Source organism: Pan troglodytes, chromosome 3, assembly GCF_028858775.2.
Source record: "Pan troglodytes isolate AG18354 chromosome 3, NHGRI_mPanTro3-v2.0_pri, whole genome shotgun sequence".
In the NCBI taxonomy this organism is placed as follows: domain Eukaryota; kingdom Metazoa; phylum Chordata; class Mammalia; order Primates; family Hominidae; genus Pan; species Pan troglodytes.
In genome coordinates, this window is record NC_072401.2 from 5777357 (window position 1) to 5791360 (window position 14004).

A 14004-nucleotide genomic window follows, 5' to 3' on the forward strand; every position below is an offset into this window, starting at 1 on the left:
TTATTATCATCATTGTTTTTGTAATTGGTCCGGTTGCCTCCAGAAGGAGAGAGAATTACAGAGATTAGGGAGAGAGAGAGAGAGAGAGAGTAGCTCATGTGGAGGTCCAGTGGAATAGCAGAATTGATGAGCACCTTGAATGACCAATAAGGAAACAGGGAATGAAATGTAAATGATAAGAAAACATTTACATTTGTTTCTGGCTGGTGTTCAAGTTGGGTGCTTGGATTCTGGGTCTCTGGTGGCACTGCAGAAAGACCAGGGGATGAGAATCGGGGACATTAGGAAAGTCTCTTTTCATCTCCCAGCCTCAGTTTCCTGACGTTTGAAATGAGGGATGAAGTGCCCCATCATTGTCCAGGGTCTTTGCACCTCCTTTTCAGGGTAGGGGTGGGACTGTGTTGGGCAGAACTGTTTATTGAAAAGCAAAAAAGACAGGAAGGAGCAATTATAAATAGTCCAAAATGGCTGGGTGCAGTGGCTCACGTCTGTAATCCCAGCACTCTGGGAGGCTGAGACGGGCAGATCACCTGAGGTGAGGAGTTCGAGACCAACCTGGCCAACATGGTAAAACCTGGTCTCTACTAAAAATAAAAAAGATTAGTGGGGCATGGTGACGCGTGCCTGTAATCCCAGCTACTTGGGAGGCTGAGGCAAGAGAATCGCTTGAACCTGGCAGGTGGAGGTTGCAGTGAGCCGAGATCATACCATTGCACTCCAGTCTAGGCGACAAGAGTGAAACTCCATCTAAAAAAAAAAAAGTCCAAAACTGAACTCAGCCCCAGCTCATCTCCCAGTGGTAGCCCTGAGCTCTGGGTCTCCTGCCCCTGCCCCTGCCCCTGTGGAGATTATAGAGAACTGCCCTTCCGCAAACATGCCCAGCGGCCCCATAGATTCCCTCCCCAGCACTCATTCCACCCCCAACCTCTCTTTATTGCCCATCTCTCTCCAAGACAGTGAGCTCAGTGCAGGAGGGACCATGTCTGTCCTGCTCATGCCGGGCCCCATCTACAGAGGTCACCAATTCATCACAGGAGCAGAGTCAAAGTCAGCCACCTCCTGGAGTGAGAGCTCTGTGGGGCTGCTGTTCATTACCTGTGATGGCCGTAACTAAGATCCACACACTGGGTGGCTTAAACAAAAATTATTCTCTCACAGTTCTGAAGGCCAGAAGTCTGAGATGAAGTGGTTGGCAGGGCTCATTCCTCCTGAGGCTGAGGGAAGGACCTATTCCAGACCTCTCTGCTTGGCGTGTGGATGGCTGTCTTCTTCACATCGTCTTTCCTCTATGTGTCTTTCTGTGCCATAAAGTCCCCCTTCTGTACGGACTCAGGTCACGTAGAATTAGGACCAACTCTAATGACTCAATTGGATTACTTCTAGGAAGAGCCTATGTCCAAATAAGGTCACATTCTGAGGTCCTGGGGGCTAGGACTTTAGCATATGAATTTGGGGGACACAATTTCCCCTGTAACAGCAGTGGTCAGAGGTGAGCCTTGGCAATTCACACTGCCTGGCCTTTCACCTCAGTGCCCAGCTCCAGGATATAGTGCCTCGGTTTTGTCTTCTGTGAAATGGTCATGTTAACAGTCACCAGCTCATAAAGATTCTATGAGCTTTGTGTCACGTAAGGGGCATTTTCAGTTAAGATCGGCTCTCATCATTCTAACTATGGTAGTTGTTTCTGGCGAAGTGCGAAGGGATCTCACACACGCAATGATGGGCAGGAAATGCTCATTCATGGAAGTAACTTTCCCATTAGATTAAAAAAAATTGAAGAAAGATTTTTTAAGTGTTAATTTATCAAGTTAACTAGACTTTCTAGAGAGCCCACGGGTTTTGGTTTTGCTCTGCCTATTATACGGTGAAATGGACAGGTCCTCACTCAATTAACAGATAAGAGAGAAGGCGCCAGTCGGGAAAAAAAGCTCCCTTCTGGGTAGGCACATCTGAGGGGGCACAGGCGCACCCCTCAGGGCCAACATCTTCTCCAAGGCCCCCTGTTTGGTAAAGATAAAGGTGTCCCTTCACTCCAGGGAACTGTAGCCCTCCCAAGGATCGGGACCCCTTGCCCCTTTGGGCGGGCGCCTTCTGTCTGCAGCAGCCCTGTGGGAATTGTGGTTCCATGAGGTTGGAGCCAGAACCTTAAGTGCCGCGGTGTTACCCACACAACGTGTGGGCTCGATCACATGGTGGTGACAGTCCAGTGACCACAACCTGGGAGGGTGGCCAGTAAGGTCAGTGCAAGCGGATCATGCTTCTACATATGCCACATGCATAGGAAATCAGCTCCTCCCCAGGTGGGGTTTTCAGCATGGAGATAAGGGGAGTTCGTTCCCAACTCTGGCATCTCCAGATCCTACTGGTTTGCAGGGCTGGGCTTCTTGGAACTTTTCCGAAGCAAGAACTCAAGGTGCAGCCAGTACAAGTGAGTGTTTTTTCACAGTGTGTACCTGGAAACCCCAAACCCAGGGACCAAGGTGGCAGTGGGATCCCAGTATGGCGTCTGACTCAGGGTCAGCGTTCGCTCAGCACCTGCGGAGGGACTGAGACGGTCACTGTCGCAGGAGGGACTGAGACGTTCACTGTCGCCATGCTCTGGGACCCTGCTCGATGACAGACACTACTGGGGCCCCGAGAACACAGAAATGAGCGTGGTCAAATTCCCCCTTTGAGCAGCCCACAGCTTTGTGGAGGAGACAGACAGCACTAATTATACTGGCACATATTAATGGCAGTCAACTTCATATGGGTTAATCACGAATTCATCGCTCAGATTTCTCCAGGATCAGTTTGTTGTACCACCACACGTGCCAGGGAAACTGTTGTTTTTGTCATCCCAAGACATGTGGCCATGATACCAACCTGAAAACGTCTTGGACCGCAGTTCAGCTGGAGAGGCTCTGGGCGATATGTTCATGGGGGTTGGGGCACAGGGAGCGGGGACCGGGAGTGCACTGCTGCTCAGAAGCACTCCAAGCCTTGTCCCCAGGGTCACAGTCAAGAAAATCTTCCCAAGCTTTGAGAGGGACTTAGAAGCAAGAAGCTGCACATGGCAATGTTGAGAAAACATGGTCAGGAGGCTTCATTTTCTACCAAGTTCAGAAACTGGGGGAGAGCAGAGCTTACACATCCTCACTGTAGGGAGGGGAGGACAGGTGAGAAGTCAGGGGACGAGGCTGGAGTCCTCCCATCCCTCAGCCCAACCACACCCAGACACTGGCCATCTCAGCTCTGTCCACCCCATGGGCCAGTTCGGCCAGGACAGGGAAAGTGGCGGCCAAGGCCCAGCAAGTGGGGGCTATGACTGGAGGTGTCCCTGGGTGCCTGGTGGACGGCAAGAGTCAGCCCGCAAGCCTGTGACTGGAGCAGGGATTCTGGTGTAAAGCTGCTGACAGTGAGTCCTGCCTCTGGCATTTGTGGGCTGTGTGACCTCGGTGAGCCACCCCTAACATCCCATGGCCACAGAAGCAGCACCCACCTGCCGGGTCCTGCACTGCCTCCTGGGCCTGGTTACTGTTGGCACTTGGGTTCGGGCCACCTGCTCTGCCGTGAAAGAGAAGCACCCACTGTTACTTGAAGAGGAAGAATAAACCATCCCTCATAATCATACAATCTTAAAATGCGGACGGTGCCTTCCAATGGCTCTCTCTCTGATTCTGGCTGTTGTCCTTTGATTGCAGAGGCCGTACGAAATCCACTCGGCCACGCCCATCGATGAAATCCTCAACATGTTCAAGGTGGAGCGTGTCCACTACTCCTCCACGTGGTGCAAGGGGATGGTGGCCCTGCTGAGGAAGGTAAGGGGGCAGCTCCCAGCCTGCCCCACCAGGGAGGTACGGTGAGTGTAGAAACAGCCATATCAGCAAACGAAGGGGTGAGAATACAAATGGCATACTCGGGGTAGAGATGATCAAATCAGCTGCGCTCAAATGCCAGATGCCGTGGAATAAACGCTGTTATGGGGGTGCGTGCAGATCAGCACACCTCGGAGGACAGTGGCAGCTGTGACAGCAAGCCCCTAGGCTCTTGTCACTCTGCTATGAGCTCCTAATAAACGGAAATAATGCATGTGGGTTTTTTTTTTTTTTTTTTTTTTTTTTTTAGATGGAGTCTCACTCTGTCGCCCAGGCTGGAGTGCAGTGGCGCAGTCTCGACTCACTGCAAGCTGCAAGCTCCGCCTCCCGGGTTCACGCCATTTTCCTGCCTCAGCCTCCCGAGTAGCTGGGACTACAGGCACCCGCCACCACGCCCGGCTAATTTTTTGTATTTTTAGTAGAGACGGGGTTTCACCACGTTAGCCAGGATGGTCTCAATCTCCTGACCTTGTGATCCGCCAGCCTCGGCCTCCCAAAGTGCTGGGATTACAGGCATGAACCACCGTGCCCAGCCTGCATGTGGGTTTTTAAAATCTGCTGCACATGGTCTTTTTACTCAATGACCTTTAAGAAATTGGGTATCTCGGCTGGGCGCAGTGGCTCACGCCTGTAATCCCAGCTCTTTGGGAGGCTGAGGTAGGTGGATCACATGAGGTCAGGAGTTCGAGACCAGCCTGGCCAGCATGGAGAAACCCCGTCTCTCTAAAAATACAAAAGTAGCCACCTACAAAAGTAGGTGGCGCATGCCTGTAATCCCAGCTACTTGGAGGCTGAGGCAGATGAATCACTTGAACCTGGGAGGCAGAGGTTGTGGTGAGCCAAGATCGCACCATTTTACTGCAGCCCGGGCAACAAGAGCGAAACTCTGAAAGAAGCGAGGCGAGGCGGAAGGGAGGGACGGAGGGAGAGAGGAAGGAAGGAAGGAGGGAGGGAGGAGAGAAGGAGGGAGGGAGGGAAGGAAGGAAGGAAGGAAGGAAGGAAGGAAGGAAGGAAGGAATCAATCTCCTTGACTTTCTGCAGGAACTGTTGCTATTAGACTAAAGCAGTGGTTCCCAAGGTATGGGCCTAGGACCAGCCAGCATCAGCGTCATGTGGGAGCCTGTTAGAAATGCACATCCTCAGGCTCCACCCAGACCTGAATCAGACACCTGGGGTGGGCCCCACTGTCTGTGTCTCCATGAGCTCTCCAGGTGGTTCTGGTGTGCACTCCAGTCTGACATGGGCAGGAGATCTTGGTGCCCTGCCTTCAAGGCTCCCTTCACATCCTCCACGATGCATGGAGCTGAGTCTTGCATGGGGCTGAGTCTTGCATGAGGTTGGCACCCAGTTGTTTTTAAAGGAATGATGACAATAGCAGCCAGCACTGTTTAGGATCCTGCGTTCTGGGCCATACGATGGCTCTTCTCCCTTACTCCTCCCAAGCCCTGTGAGCAGGGAGAGTGTCACTATCCCAGTACCAGAGATGAGAAAGCCGAGGCGTAGGAAACCAAAATCATTCAACCAATGCCACAGAGCTATTAAAAGGCAGAAGCAGGATTTTGATCCAAACTCTCCTAACTTCAGGTCCCAGCTTTTAATCCCTACATGGCTATAATGGCTTGTTGAATTATTAATCTGTTGAATTACTTTAAAGGAAATCCACCGGCTGGTTCTTGAGAGCTTGTTTGGAGGCTCTAGCAGGGCAGCACAGCTACTCATATACCCTTGACCGAAGACCGATCCTCCTCTATTGGGGATGGTCATCCTCTTTGACTGGGTGCACAGCTTTCGGAGGGATGCACATGGAGTCGTGAGAGAGCAAGGGGACACCTGCCTAGCCAGCCAGATTAGCCGAAGCAACCCTGGCAATCAATGGCATGACAGGTGTCGCAGCCAGATCACTCTCGCATCCCGTCACCTGGTTCTTATAAGTCAGTGTCTCTTAACCCTGACTGCTCATTAGAACCATGTGGAAGCCTTACATACCACCAATGCCTGCACCTCCCAGCCCACCCAAGTGACTCAGAATCTGGCCCTCAGGTCTGGGCATCAGCATGTTTTCAGAACAGCTGCCCTGAACAGTGAACTTCCACATGGTATTGAAGTGGAACCTGCTTAAGTTGGCACCCACTGTTTTGGGACAGCCCCTAAAGAGTGGCAGCCGTGATCAGCAGATGCAACCCCTGCTAGCTATCCCTGTGGGCTGTGACTGCAGCCACTCAATGGGCATAGGTGGGAGATTTCTGCAGTGACAGGTGTGTGTGAACTGGCAGGGGGCTCTGACTTCCAGCTCCACCTGTGGACCCTGGTGTGCGCCCCCCCTTTCTAAGTATGTGCCAGGTCCTTACCAGTCCCATTTGGTCTCATCCTACCATGAGCTGGAAGTGGAGAAGTCTCCATTATTCCCCCTGCTTTCAGGGAGGCAATGAGCCCAGGGCACCCAGCAGCTCGCCCAAGGTCACAGCTGTTAAATGACAGTCCCGGGGCCAGGCCTCTGTCTTTTCATTCTTGGCCCCTGTGCTTTTTCAGTAGATAAGCTACAGGGTTTTGGCAAGTTGGGAGGCCTGCTGGGATGCCAGGTCATAGTCTTCAGCTGTTCTTATGCTACGTCACTCCTTATTACCTGAAACTCAATTAGAAGAGAAGCTAAAAAGTGTCCCCTTGGCTACAAATGAGGCCACTTCATTAGGTCACAGAGGTCACCTTGTAGCTGTCCAGGTATAAATTTTATTACAATTTGGTGCCTCTCATTACCAAGTTGGAAATCCTAAGATGAGGCAGCTAATTCTTTGTATTTGTAATTGGATGCTTCTCCAGACATCAGAGAGGCAGCCTGTTACAGGCTCCAGTCCCAGAAAGGAACATGGGGGCTGAAAGTCTGGTCCCTGCCCTAACAGTCCCTCACTGGATGACCTTGCAGAAGCAGCCTGACCTCTCAGTTTCTCCCTGGCTATAAAGAGATGAGTGCAGATGGCACTTCCAACAACAGCGATCCAGACGGGGCACAACATCAATAGAGCATGAAGAGCAGAGGCACATTAATTGCCCTGAGACCCCCTCCTTCAGAGTCCCCGCTAACCTTGAGGGATGCCCAATTCATGGAAACTCATTTGCCCTCTAACTGCAGCTCCTGACCAAGGATCCTGAGAGCCGCGTGTCCAGCCTTCATGACATACAGAGCGTGCCCTACTTGGCCGACATGAACTGGGACGCGGTGTTCGAGAAGGCACTGATGCCCGGCTTTGTGCCCAATGTGAGTGGAAGTCCCACCTGATGTCATGCCACCCCTCTGCAGGGTCCCCACCTTGGTGCAAAGCAAGACTTTGGCAGCTGGCTAGTGAGCCCTCTGCTGGCCACGGCCACCTGAGCACCAAGGGCTTACGTCTTCCTGGAATTCGGGGTGAACTTGGGCCTGATTTCCAGGGTCCCAGCTGTGCAGCTTCCCTCCTTGTGGTAGGTCCTTTGGGGGTGCCAAGCCTTCTCTCTGTCACTGAATCCCACCCCCAGGTGCTCAGGTCCAGGTGTGGGGATAGCAGGCTGATCTACCCTTCTGCTTCCACAGAGCTGACTGCCGAGTAGAGGAAGACAGGCAATGACCTACCCCGACAGGGCAGTCAGCACTTGTTGCACAAGCTCGGAAGAGAGGTGGGATGGGAGGGGCGGAGGCAGGGGCTTCTTTTAGGGAGGGTCGGCAGAGACCTAGAGGTAAAGTGAGGGAACCAGGACTGCAGGGATGGGCAATGAGCCTTCCAGGCAAAGAGGTCGCCAAGATCACACTCTTGAAGGCAGCAGAAAGCCTGGGTTTCAAAGAACAATTTTATAGCATTTAAGGGAATAAACCAGAGGGAATATAATAGGAAATGGGGCCAGGAAGGAACACATGCCACACCAAAAGGGCTTCCAGAGGCCACGGTCATAGTTTTAGGTTTTGTCCCCCAGAAACTGGAGTGTTTAAGGCAGGGAAGTGAAAGCATTGGATTTACATTTTAAAGGAGGGTTCTGGCAGGAGCTGGAGGCTCCTGGGTCCTCCAGGAGAGACACTGAAAGTTTGGACCTGCCTGGAAGCCTCCTGTGGTCCCTTCCTGCTGAGCAGTTACATTTCTCCTAGAGGGAATTGCAGAGAGCACCTGAGGAATAGTGACAATTGGGACGGAAATCCTGGGTGACATTCCAGTTCAGCCACCTCTGCCATCTGTGACCTAGGAGAGCACACCCCACCCGCTCACCTGTCCTTGCCCTGCCCCGTAGCAGTGGTGTGAGCAGGAAAAAGGACACAACATTTGCTCTTTGTTGTTGCCTGTTCCAGCCCCGTATTATGTGAATGGAGGTGGAGACTCCAGCCTGGAAGGCAAGAGATTTCTAGGCTGGTTCCTGGGGAGCCTCAGACGTCCCCGACTAGTGTTTCATGTCAGATTATTTTAAAGGCTTATGTCACTCCTTTTGGTGCAAAAATAATGTCTCCCCACATCAGTTTCTCCAAGAGCGCCAGGCTTCCAGACCCTTTTCACAAACCGTGGTAGCAGCGCACACGCACTGTCTGAACACAGACCCTCCCCACAGCCTGCCCAGTGTTCACCACTGAATCCAACCGATGCCAAGCCTGGCTGACGCTAGTCTGTTCCCGTCCTCTCCCTGTGAGCAGCGTCGCATCCCCACCTGCTTAGCCAGTTCACCTGGTCCAGGGCTGGCCCTGCTCTCCCCTGAGCCCACCTTTCTCCCCACTTCCCTCGCAGGCAGGGCTCCAGACAGGCTATGGAATGGCAGGTTGCACAGGGCTTCGTCCCTGTCTTCCAGGCCTGGCCGTGTGCCATTCCAACTGCCTGGACCTCCTTCTACCTGCCCAGACCTGCCTAACCTTAGGGAATCTGCCCGGCTGGAAGGCTTCCTTGACCCCAGAGTGGACATGGTGCTGCCTCTGAGTTCAGAAAGCTCCCTGGCTCTTCAGACACCCCTTGGACTGCTGTGGGAACAGGCCATGGGGACAAAGTGTCCAGGGCAGGCTTAGCATAGAGTGGCTGTTCAGGTAGACCTCTCCGCTGTTCTCCCAATATAATTATTTTAGGGTTTCGCTTGGCCAACTGGGAGCTCTGTGTGCCTGTGTGGGTATGTGTGGAAGTGTGTCCGTGTGTGTGCCTGTGCATCTGTGTGTGCCTGTGTGTGCATGCCAGTGCATTTGTGTGTACCCATGTGTCTGTGTGTCTGTACATCTGTATGTCTGTGTGCATGCCCGTGTGTGTGTGCCTATATGTCTATGTGTGCCTGTGTATCTGCGTGTGTGTGCCTCTGTTTTTGTGTCTGTATGTTTGTGTGTCTATGTGTATGTGTCTGTGTGTGTGTACCTGCTTGTGTGTCTGTCTGTATGTCTGTATGTGTCTGTGTGCCTGTGTGTGTGTGTGCCTTTATGTCTGTGTGTGCCTGTGCATCTGTGTGTGTGTGTGTGCGCGCACGCCTGTGTTTTTGTGTCTGTGTGCCTGTGTATCTGTGTGTGTGTGTGGTGTGCAAGTGTGCCTTGGGGCCAGCAGGGACAGCTGCGGGGGCAATGGCTCAATGCTGGGGGCAGGCAGTCTCCATCCCATTTCCCACCCTATTCTGCTGGCCAATGAGAAAGTGAAAAGCACAGACCTTACTGTCACCATCTGTGTCCCCCGAGCACCTACACCCACCAGCACTGTGCTGCACAGGAGCTGGACCCCTGGGAAGAAAACAGCCCCAGGGCCAGCTGCCAGGGAGCTTACAGACAACAGAGGGCAGCCCCCACTGCGGGTCGACCTTTGGGGAGGGACCACTCTTTGGGATGGGGGACTGTCCTTTGCCTGTACAGTGTTTAGCAGCACCCCGGGACTGTACTCATGAGATGCCAGTAGCATCCCCTCTGTTGTGCAAACAAAAATGTCTCCAGACATTGCCAAGCATCCCCTGAGGATAAAGTTGTTCCCAGTTGACAACCACAAGGGTAGGGTTTTGTGGAGCCATAAGCCAATAAACCTACAAAGACAGAAAATAAACCACAGGGCAGAGTCCTCAGAAGGAGACCAGCAGGCTCTCCTGAGCCGGGAGTAAAGGTTTGGGTCTCTTCTGCCATCTCTGTGACCTCAGGCGGCTGCACCCCAATTCTTCACAGATCAGATGAGAAACCAGGACTTTCACAGAGCCTGGGGAGTAGTGCCCAGAGGCTTCCAAAGCCTCGGCTCTGCGCGCATGACCCTGGCTGAGTTCCTTCTGAACGCGCGTTTTGGACAGTCCAGAGAAATACGCCCACCTTCTTCACGGGCTCTGATCTGCCAAACTCAGGGCGAGATTGACGAAGGCTAGGAATCTCGATGCAGTCCTGCACATCAGGCACAAATTGCCTAATTAACACTTCCTCGCGTGGTGTCTGAGCCTGCCCCGAGGCTGTGTGCTGGGATGCCCTGGGGGGCACCTGGGGTCAGCCTGTGGCTTTGCCATATTGTGTGCCTGAGCCTGTTGGCAGGTGCTTGCCTTTGCAGCACCCTGGCCTGCTGCTCCTCCTCAGCCCCTCTCCTGCACACACCCACACACTGATGCACACTCATACACTCACAGTCACACACAGACACACACGCACACTCATTCCCCCCCCCACACATATGCACACTTGCCCCCACACACAGTCTCACACACATACCTACTTACCCTACACAAACACATGCATTCACATATATACTCACCCACACACACCTTCACACACATGCACATTCCCATACAAACACACACACAAGCAAGCCCCCCACCACACACTCACCTACAGAGCCGTGAGCCTCAACCCCACCCACAGGCCCGTAGCCCACCTCTGGCTGTGCTGTCTCCTAGCTGGAACCTTGCACAGGCCACTTCCTCTTCTGGTGATCCCTTCCTCTCCTTGTCCACAAGGCAGTCTCCTACCCCTCCTTCAAGACAGCATAAAGCAAGGACTGGCCCAATTGCCAGTCTCAGCAGAAGCCTTCTGTATTAGGCCATTCTTGCATTGCTATAAAGCAATAACTGAGGTTGGGTAATTTATAAAGAAGAGAGGCTTAACTGGCTTACAGTCGTGCGGGCTGTACAGGAAACATGGCACCTGCATCAGCTTTGCTTCTGGGGAGGCATCAGGGAGCTTCCAGTCAGGGCGGAAGGTGAAGCAAGAGCAGGTGTGTCACGTGGCAGGAGCAGGAACAGCAGTGGGGGTGGGGGGTGCCACACGCTCTTAAACTACCAGATGTCTCACCAGAGCTCACTCACTATTGTGAGGACAGCACCTAGCCATGAGGGATCTGTCCCCATGAACCAAACACCTCCCATCAGGCCCCACCTCCCAAACTGGGAATTACATCTCAACATGAGATTTGCAGGGGACAGGCAAGTTATGTCACCTTCTGAATGAAAGACAAGCCCAAGCTTGGCCTCCTCTGGGACATTCCCAGCCAGCGCCACCACCTCCCTGCACAGAGCAGGCCTCAGCCTCTCCTGCAACCCTCTGCATGAGTGCCTAGGGATACATCAGTGGTGAGAACACTCTGTCACAGTGCGCCTGCCATCCTGCTGGGAACTTCGGAGGGTGAGGGCCCCGAAGTGTTGGCTGACCTCTGCCTGAGCCAGACCCCAGAACAATGGGTGACAATAGAAGGCACTAGAAGGTCTAAGTGTGTGCTTGTCATGTGAGTGAATGAATGATGATGGCCAACAGGACTGAGCATGTTCTGTGTACCTGGCATTGTGCTGATAACTTTGTGTGCCTTACCTCGTGTCAGCTTCACACCAGTCCTGGGAAGTGGATCCTGTTTATGGCATTCTCAGCAAGGTTAGGCAGCTTGCCCAAGATTTCTCAGTGAGAAATTGACAGAGTTTGAATTCAGATGGTCTAGATCCAGAGCCTGCATTTTTATGAATGAATGAATGAGTGGCAGGCAAAACAAGGCAGAGCCTGCATATTTATGAACGAATGAATGAGTGGCAGGTAAAACAGGTCTGGAGAGACCTGGGCCTGAGATTCAACTTGCTCCTTAGGAGAGGGCAACTTCTGGAGGACAGATGTGTGAAATCAGGGAAGGGGATCATAGTTGAGTTCCAGGAGTTGGTGATGATGGACAAAGCCCAGTGCCAGGCAGGGGAAGGGAGAGGCCATTGGCACCGTGAACCTAAGGAGCGTCCATAGCAGGTCACAACAGAAAGGATGAGGCCCAGCCTCTAGGACTGAGAAAGCAAGGGGCAAAGGACATAGGACTCCACTCCATTAGCCCACGAATGACACAGTGACAACTCGGTAACATTTATTGGGCAACTACTGTGTGGCAGGGGCTGGGCTAGGAGCTTTTCTTGCATTTTCTCATGTCAGCCTCACAAACTTGCCCTAGTGCCCTCATCTTACAATATGGAAACTGAGGCCCATAGAGGTTTAGGGAGTTCCCGGGAGTTAGGGAAGCCAGGACTTTCCCCAGTTCTGTCTGCAAAGTCCCTGTCTTCCTCCTGCCCCCAGATCATGGCAAAGGCACTGGCTGGCATCAAGCAGATTAGGCAGCATGGCCAAGGCAAGTTCAACTTTAGGTAGCAAGACCCTTTCTTGTAAATTGGGTTCAAGGCCAGGAATCCTAGGGAGGTGAGGGGACAGCAGAGAAGCAGAGGGAATGGCCAGTTGTGGAACGGCCACCATGGTCAGGCATCCACTGTTCTGGAAGCTTGGCAAACTCTTATCATTTGATCCCTCAACAAACTCTGAGCCTGCCATATTTCACAATGATGAGGAAACTGAGGCAGAGAGAGGTTACGAATCTCCCTCAGCATCACGCAGGTAAAAGGAGAGGACACGGCCCAGTGGCAAGGCTAGCTGACCTCAAGGCAAGGCTGTGCCTCGCCTCTCTCCTTCTTGGCCAAGTCACAGCAGGCCCAGGTCCTAACAGGCCCAGGGACCACCACTGTAGGGAGGACTTGCTTCATGCCTGGCCCTACTGGAAGTACTTTATAGACATCATATTATTAATTCCCTATATGGGAATCATTGTTACCCAAACTTTACAGATAATGAACTGAGTCCTAAGGAAGTCGTGAAACTTACAAGATCAGGAAGTAGCAGAACTGGGATTTTTCCCCTATGCTGCTCCAAAGCTGCTGTTATAGCCACCGGGCTGCATTGCCTTTGGGGACCGGCACCTGGGGCCATCATCTGGGCTACAGCTGAGGAATGAAAGTGGCTACCAGGAGTCTGGGTCCAAGGCCCGGAAGTCAGGGAGACCTAAATTCCTCCTGACCACAGCGGGAGGAGCCCCTGGCCAGGAGCAGGGCCAGGCCGGAGGGTCAGCTGACTCTAGCTGCCCGGGGGCGGGAGGCGGGGGTACGGAGCAGGGAACCAGGGCAAGAAGTTGGGCAGATTTTGAGCTGAAATTGTATTCTAAGTTATTTAGAATGATTTTTATAAAAAAGATAGTAATGACAGGACAATGTGCATAGGATAAAATAATAAGTGAAAAAATCAGATTTGAAAACTGAACTCAACCTAGTATGAAAAACAGGCATAGAAAGGGGCCTAAGGAAATACCTGGATGTTAACAGGAGTGCGGTTGCCCCAGGGGGACTATGTGTGTAAATATATGATGTGTACAGTGAGAACGTGTTGCTTTTTATCATCAGAATACAGAAAGGTAACCCGTGTATCCAACAAGAGTAAGTTCATCATTACTTGTTGAATGAATGAATGGTTGAATTAATGAAAAGAAAATTCAGTGATGGGTGGAACGCAGACAGACCATGTTTTCTTTTCTACTCCCCTTTAGAAAGGGAGGTTGAATTGCGATCCCACATTTGAGCTTGAAGAGATGATTCTAGAATCCAAGCCACTTCACAAAAAGAAGAAGCGGTTGGCAAAGAACAGATCCAGGGATGGCACGAAGGACAGCTGCCCGCTGGTGAGTGCTTCGTGGGAGCCGTTCCGGGAGAGAAATCCTGTGCTCATAGGGAAATGACTGATCCAGGCCACTGTTTAGCAAAAAGGGGACATTTCAATCCTCCCTTCCAATTTCCTTATTTTGCAGTAAATAAAATGCTACTATCAAACAAGTAGGGGGAAAGAGTGAAGTAAGGCATTCACACTCCTGGCATTCCTTGAGCGCTATTCCTACAGCAGGGAGCTTGTGTAGCTCTAAGGCAGGGGGAGGGA

At 52.3% G+C, this 14004-nt stretch overlaps 1 protein-coding gene across 5 annotated transcripts in view; it reads left to right on the forward strand.

The window, feature by feature from the left end:
• STK32B (serine/threonine kinase 32B) overlaps positions 1–14004 on the forward strand; it is a 445681-nt gene that overhangs the window by 399286 nt on the left and 32391 nt on the right. For all 5 annotated transcript variants that reach the window (XM_016951222.4, XM_024356003.3, XM_016951221.4 and 2 more), the window contains 3 exons: positions 3684–3800; positions 6985–7110; positions 13622–13753. In XM_016951222.4, the coding sequence (XP_016806711.1) occupies positions 3684–3800; positions 6985–7110; positions 13622–13753 (375 nt within the window). The remainder of the gene's footprint in view (positions 1–3683; positions 3801–6984; positions 7111–13621; positions 13754–14004) is intronic.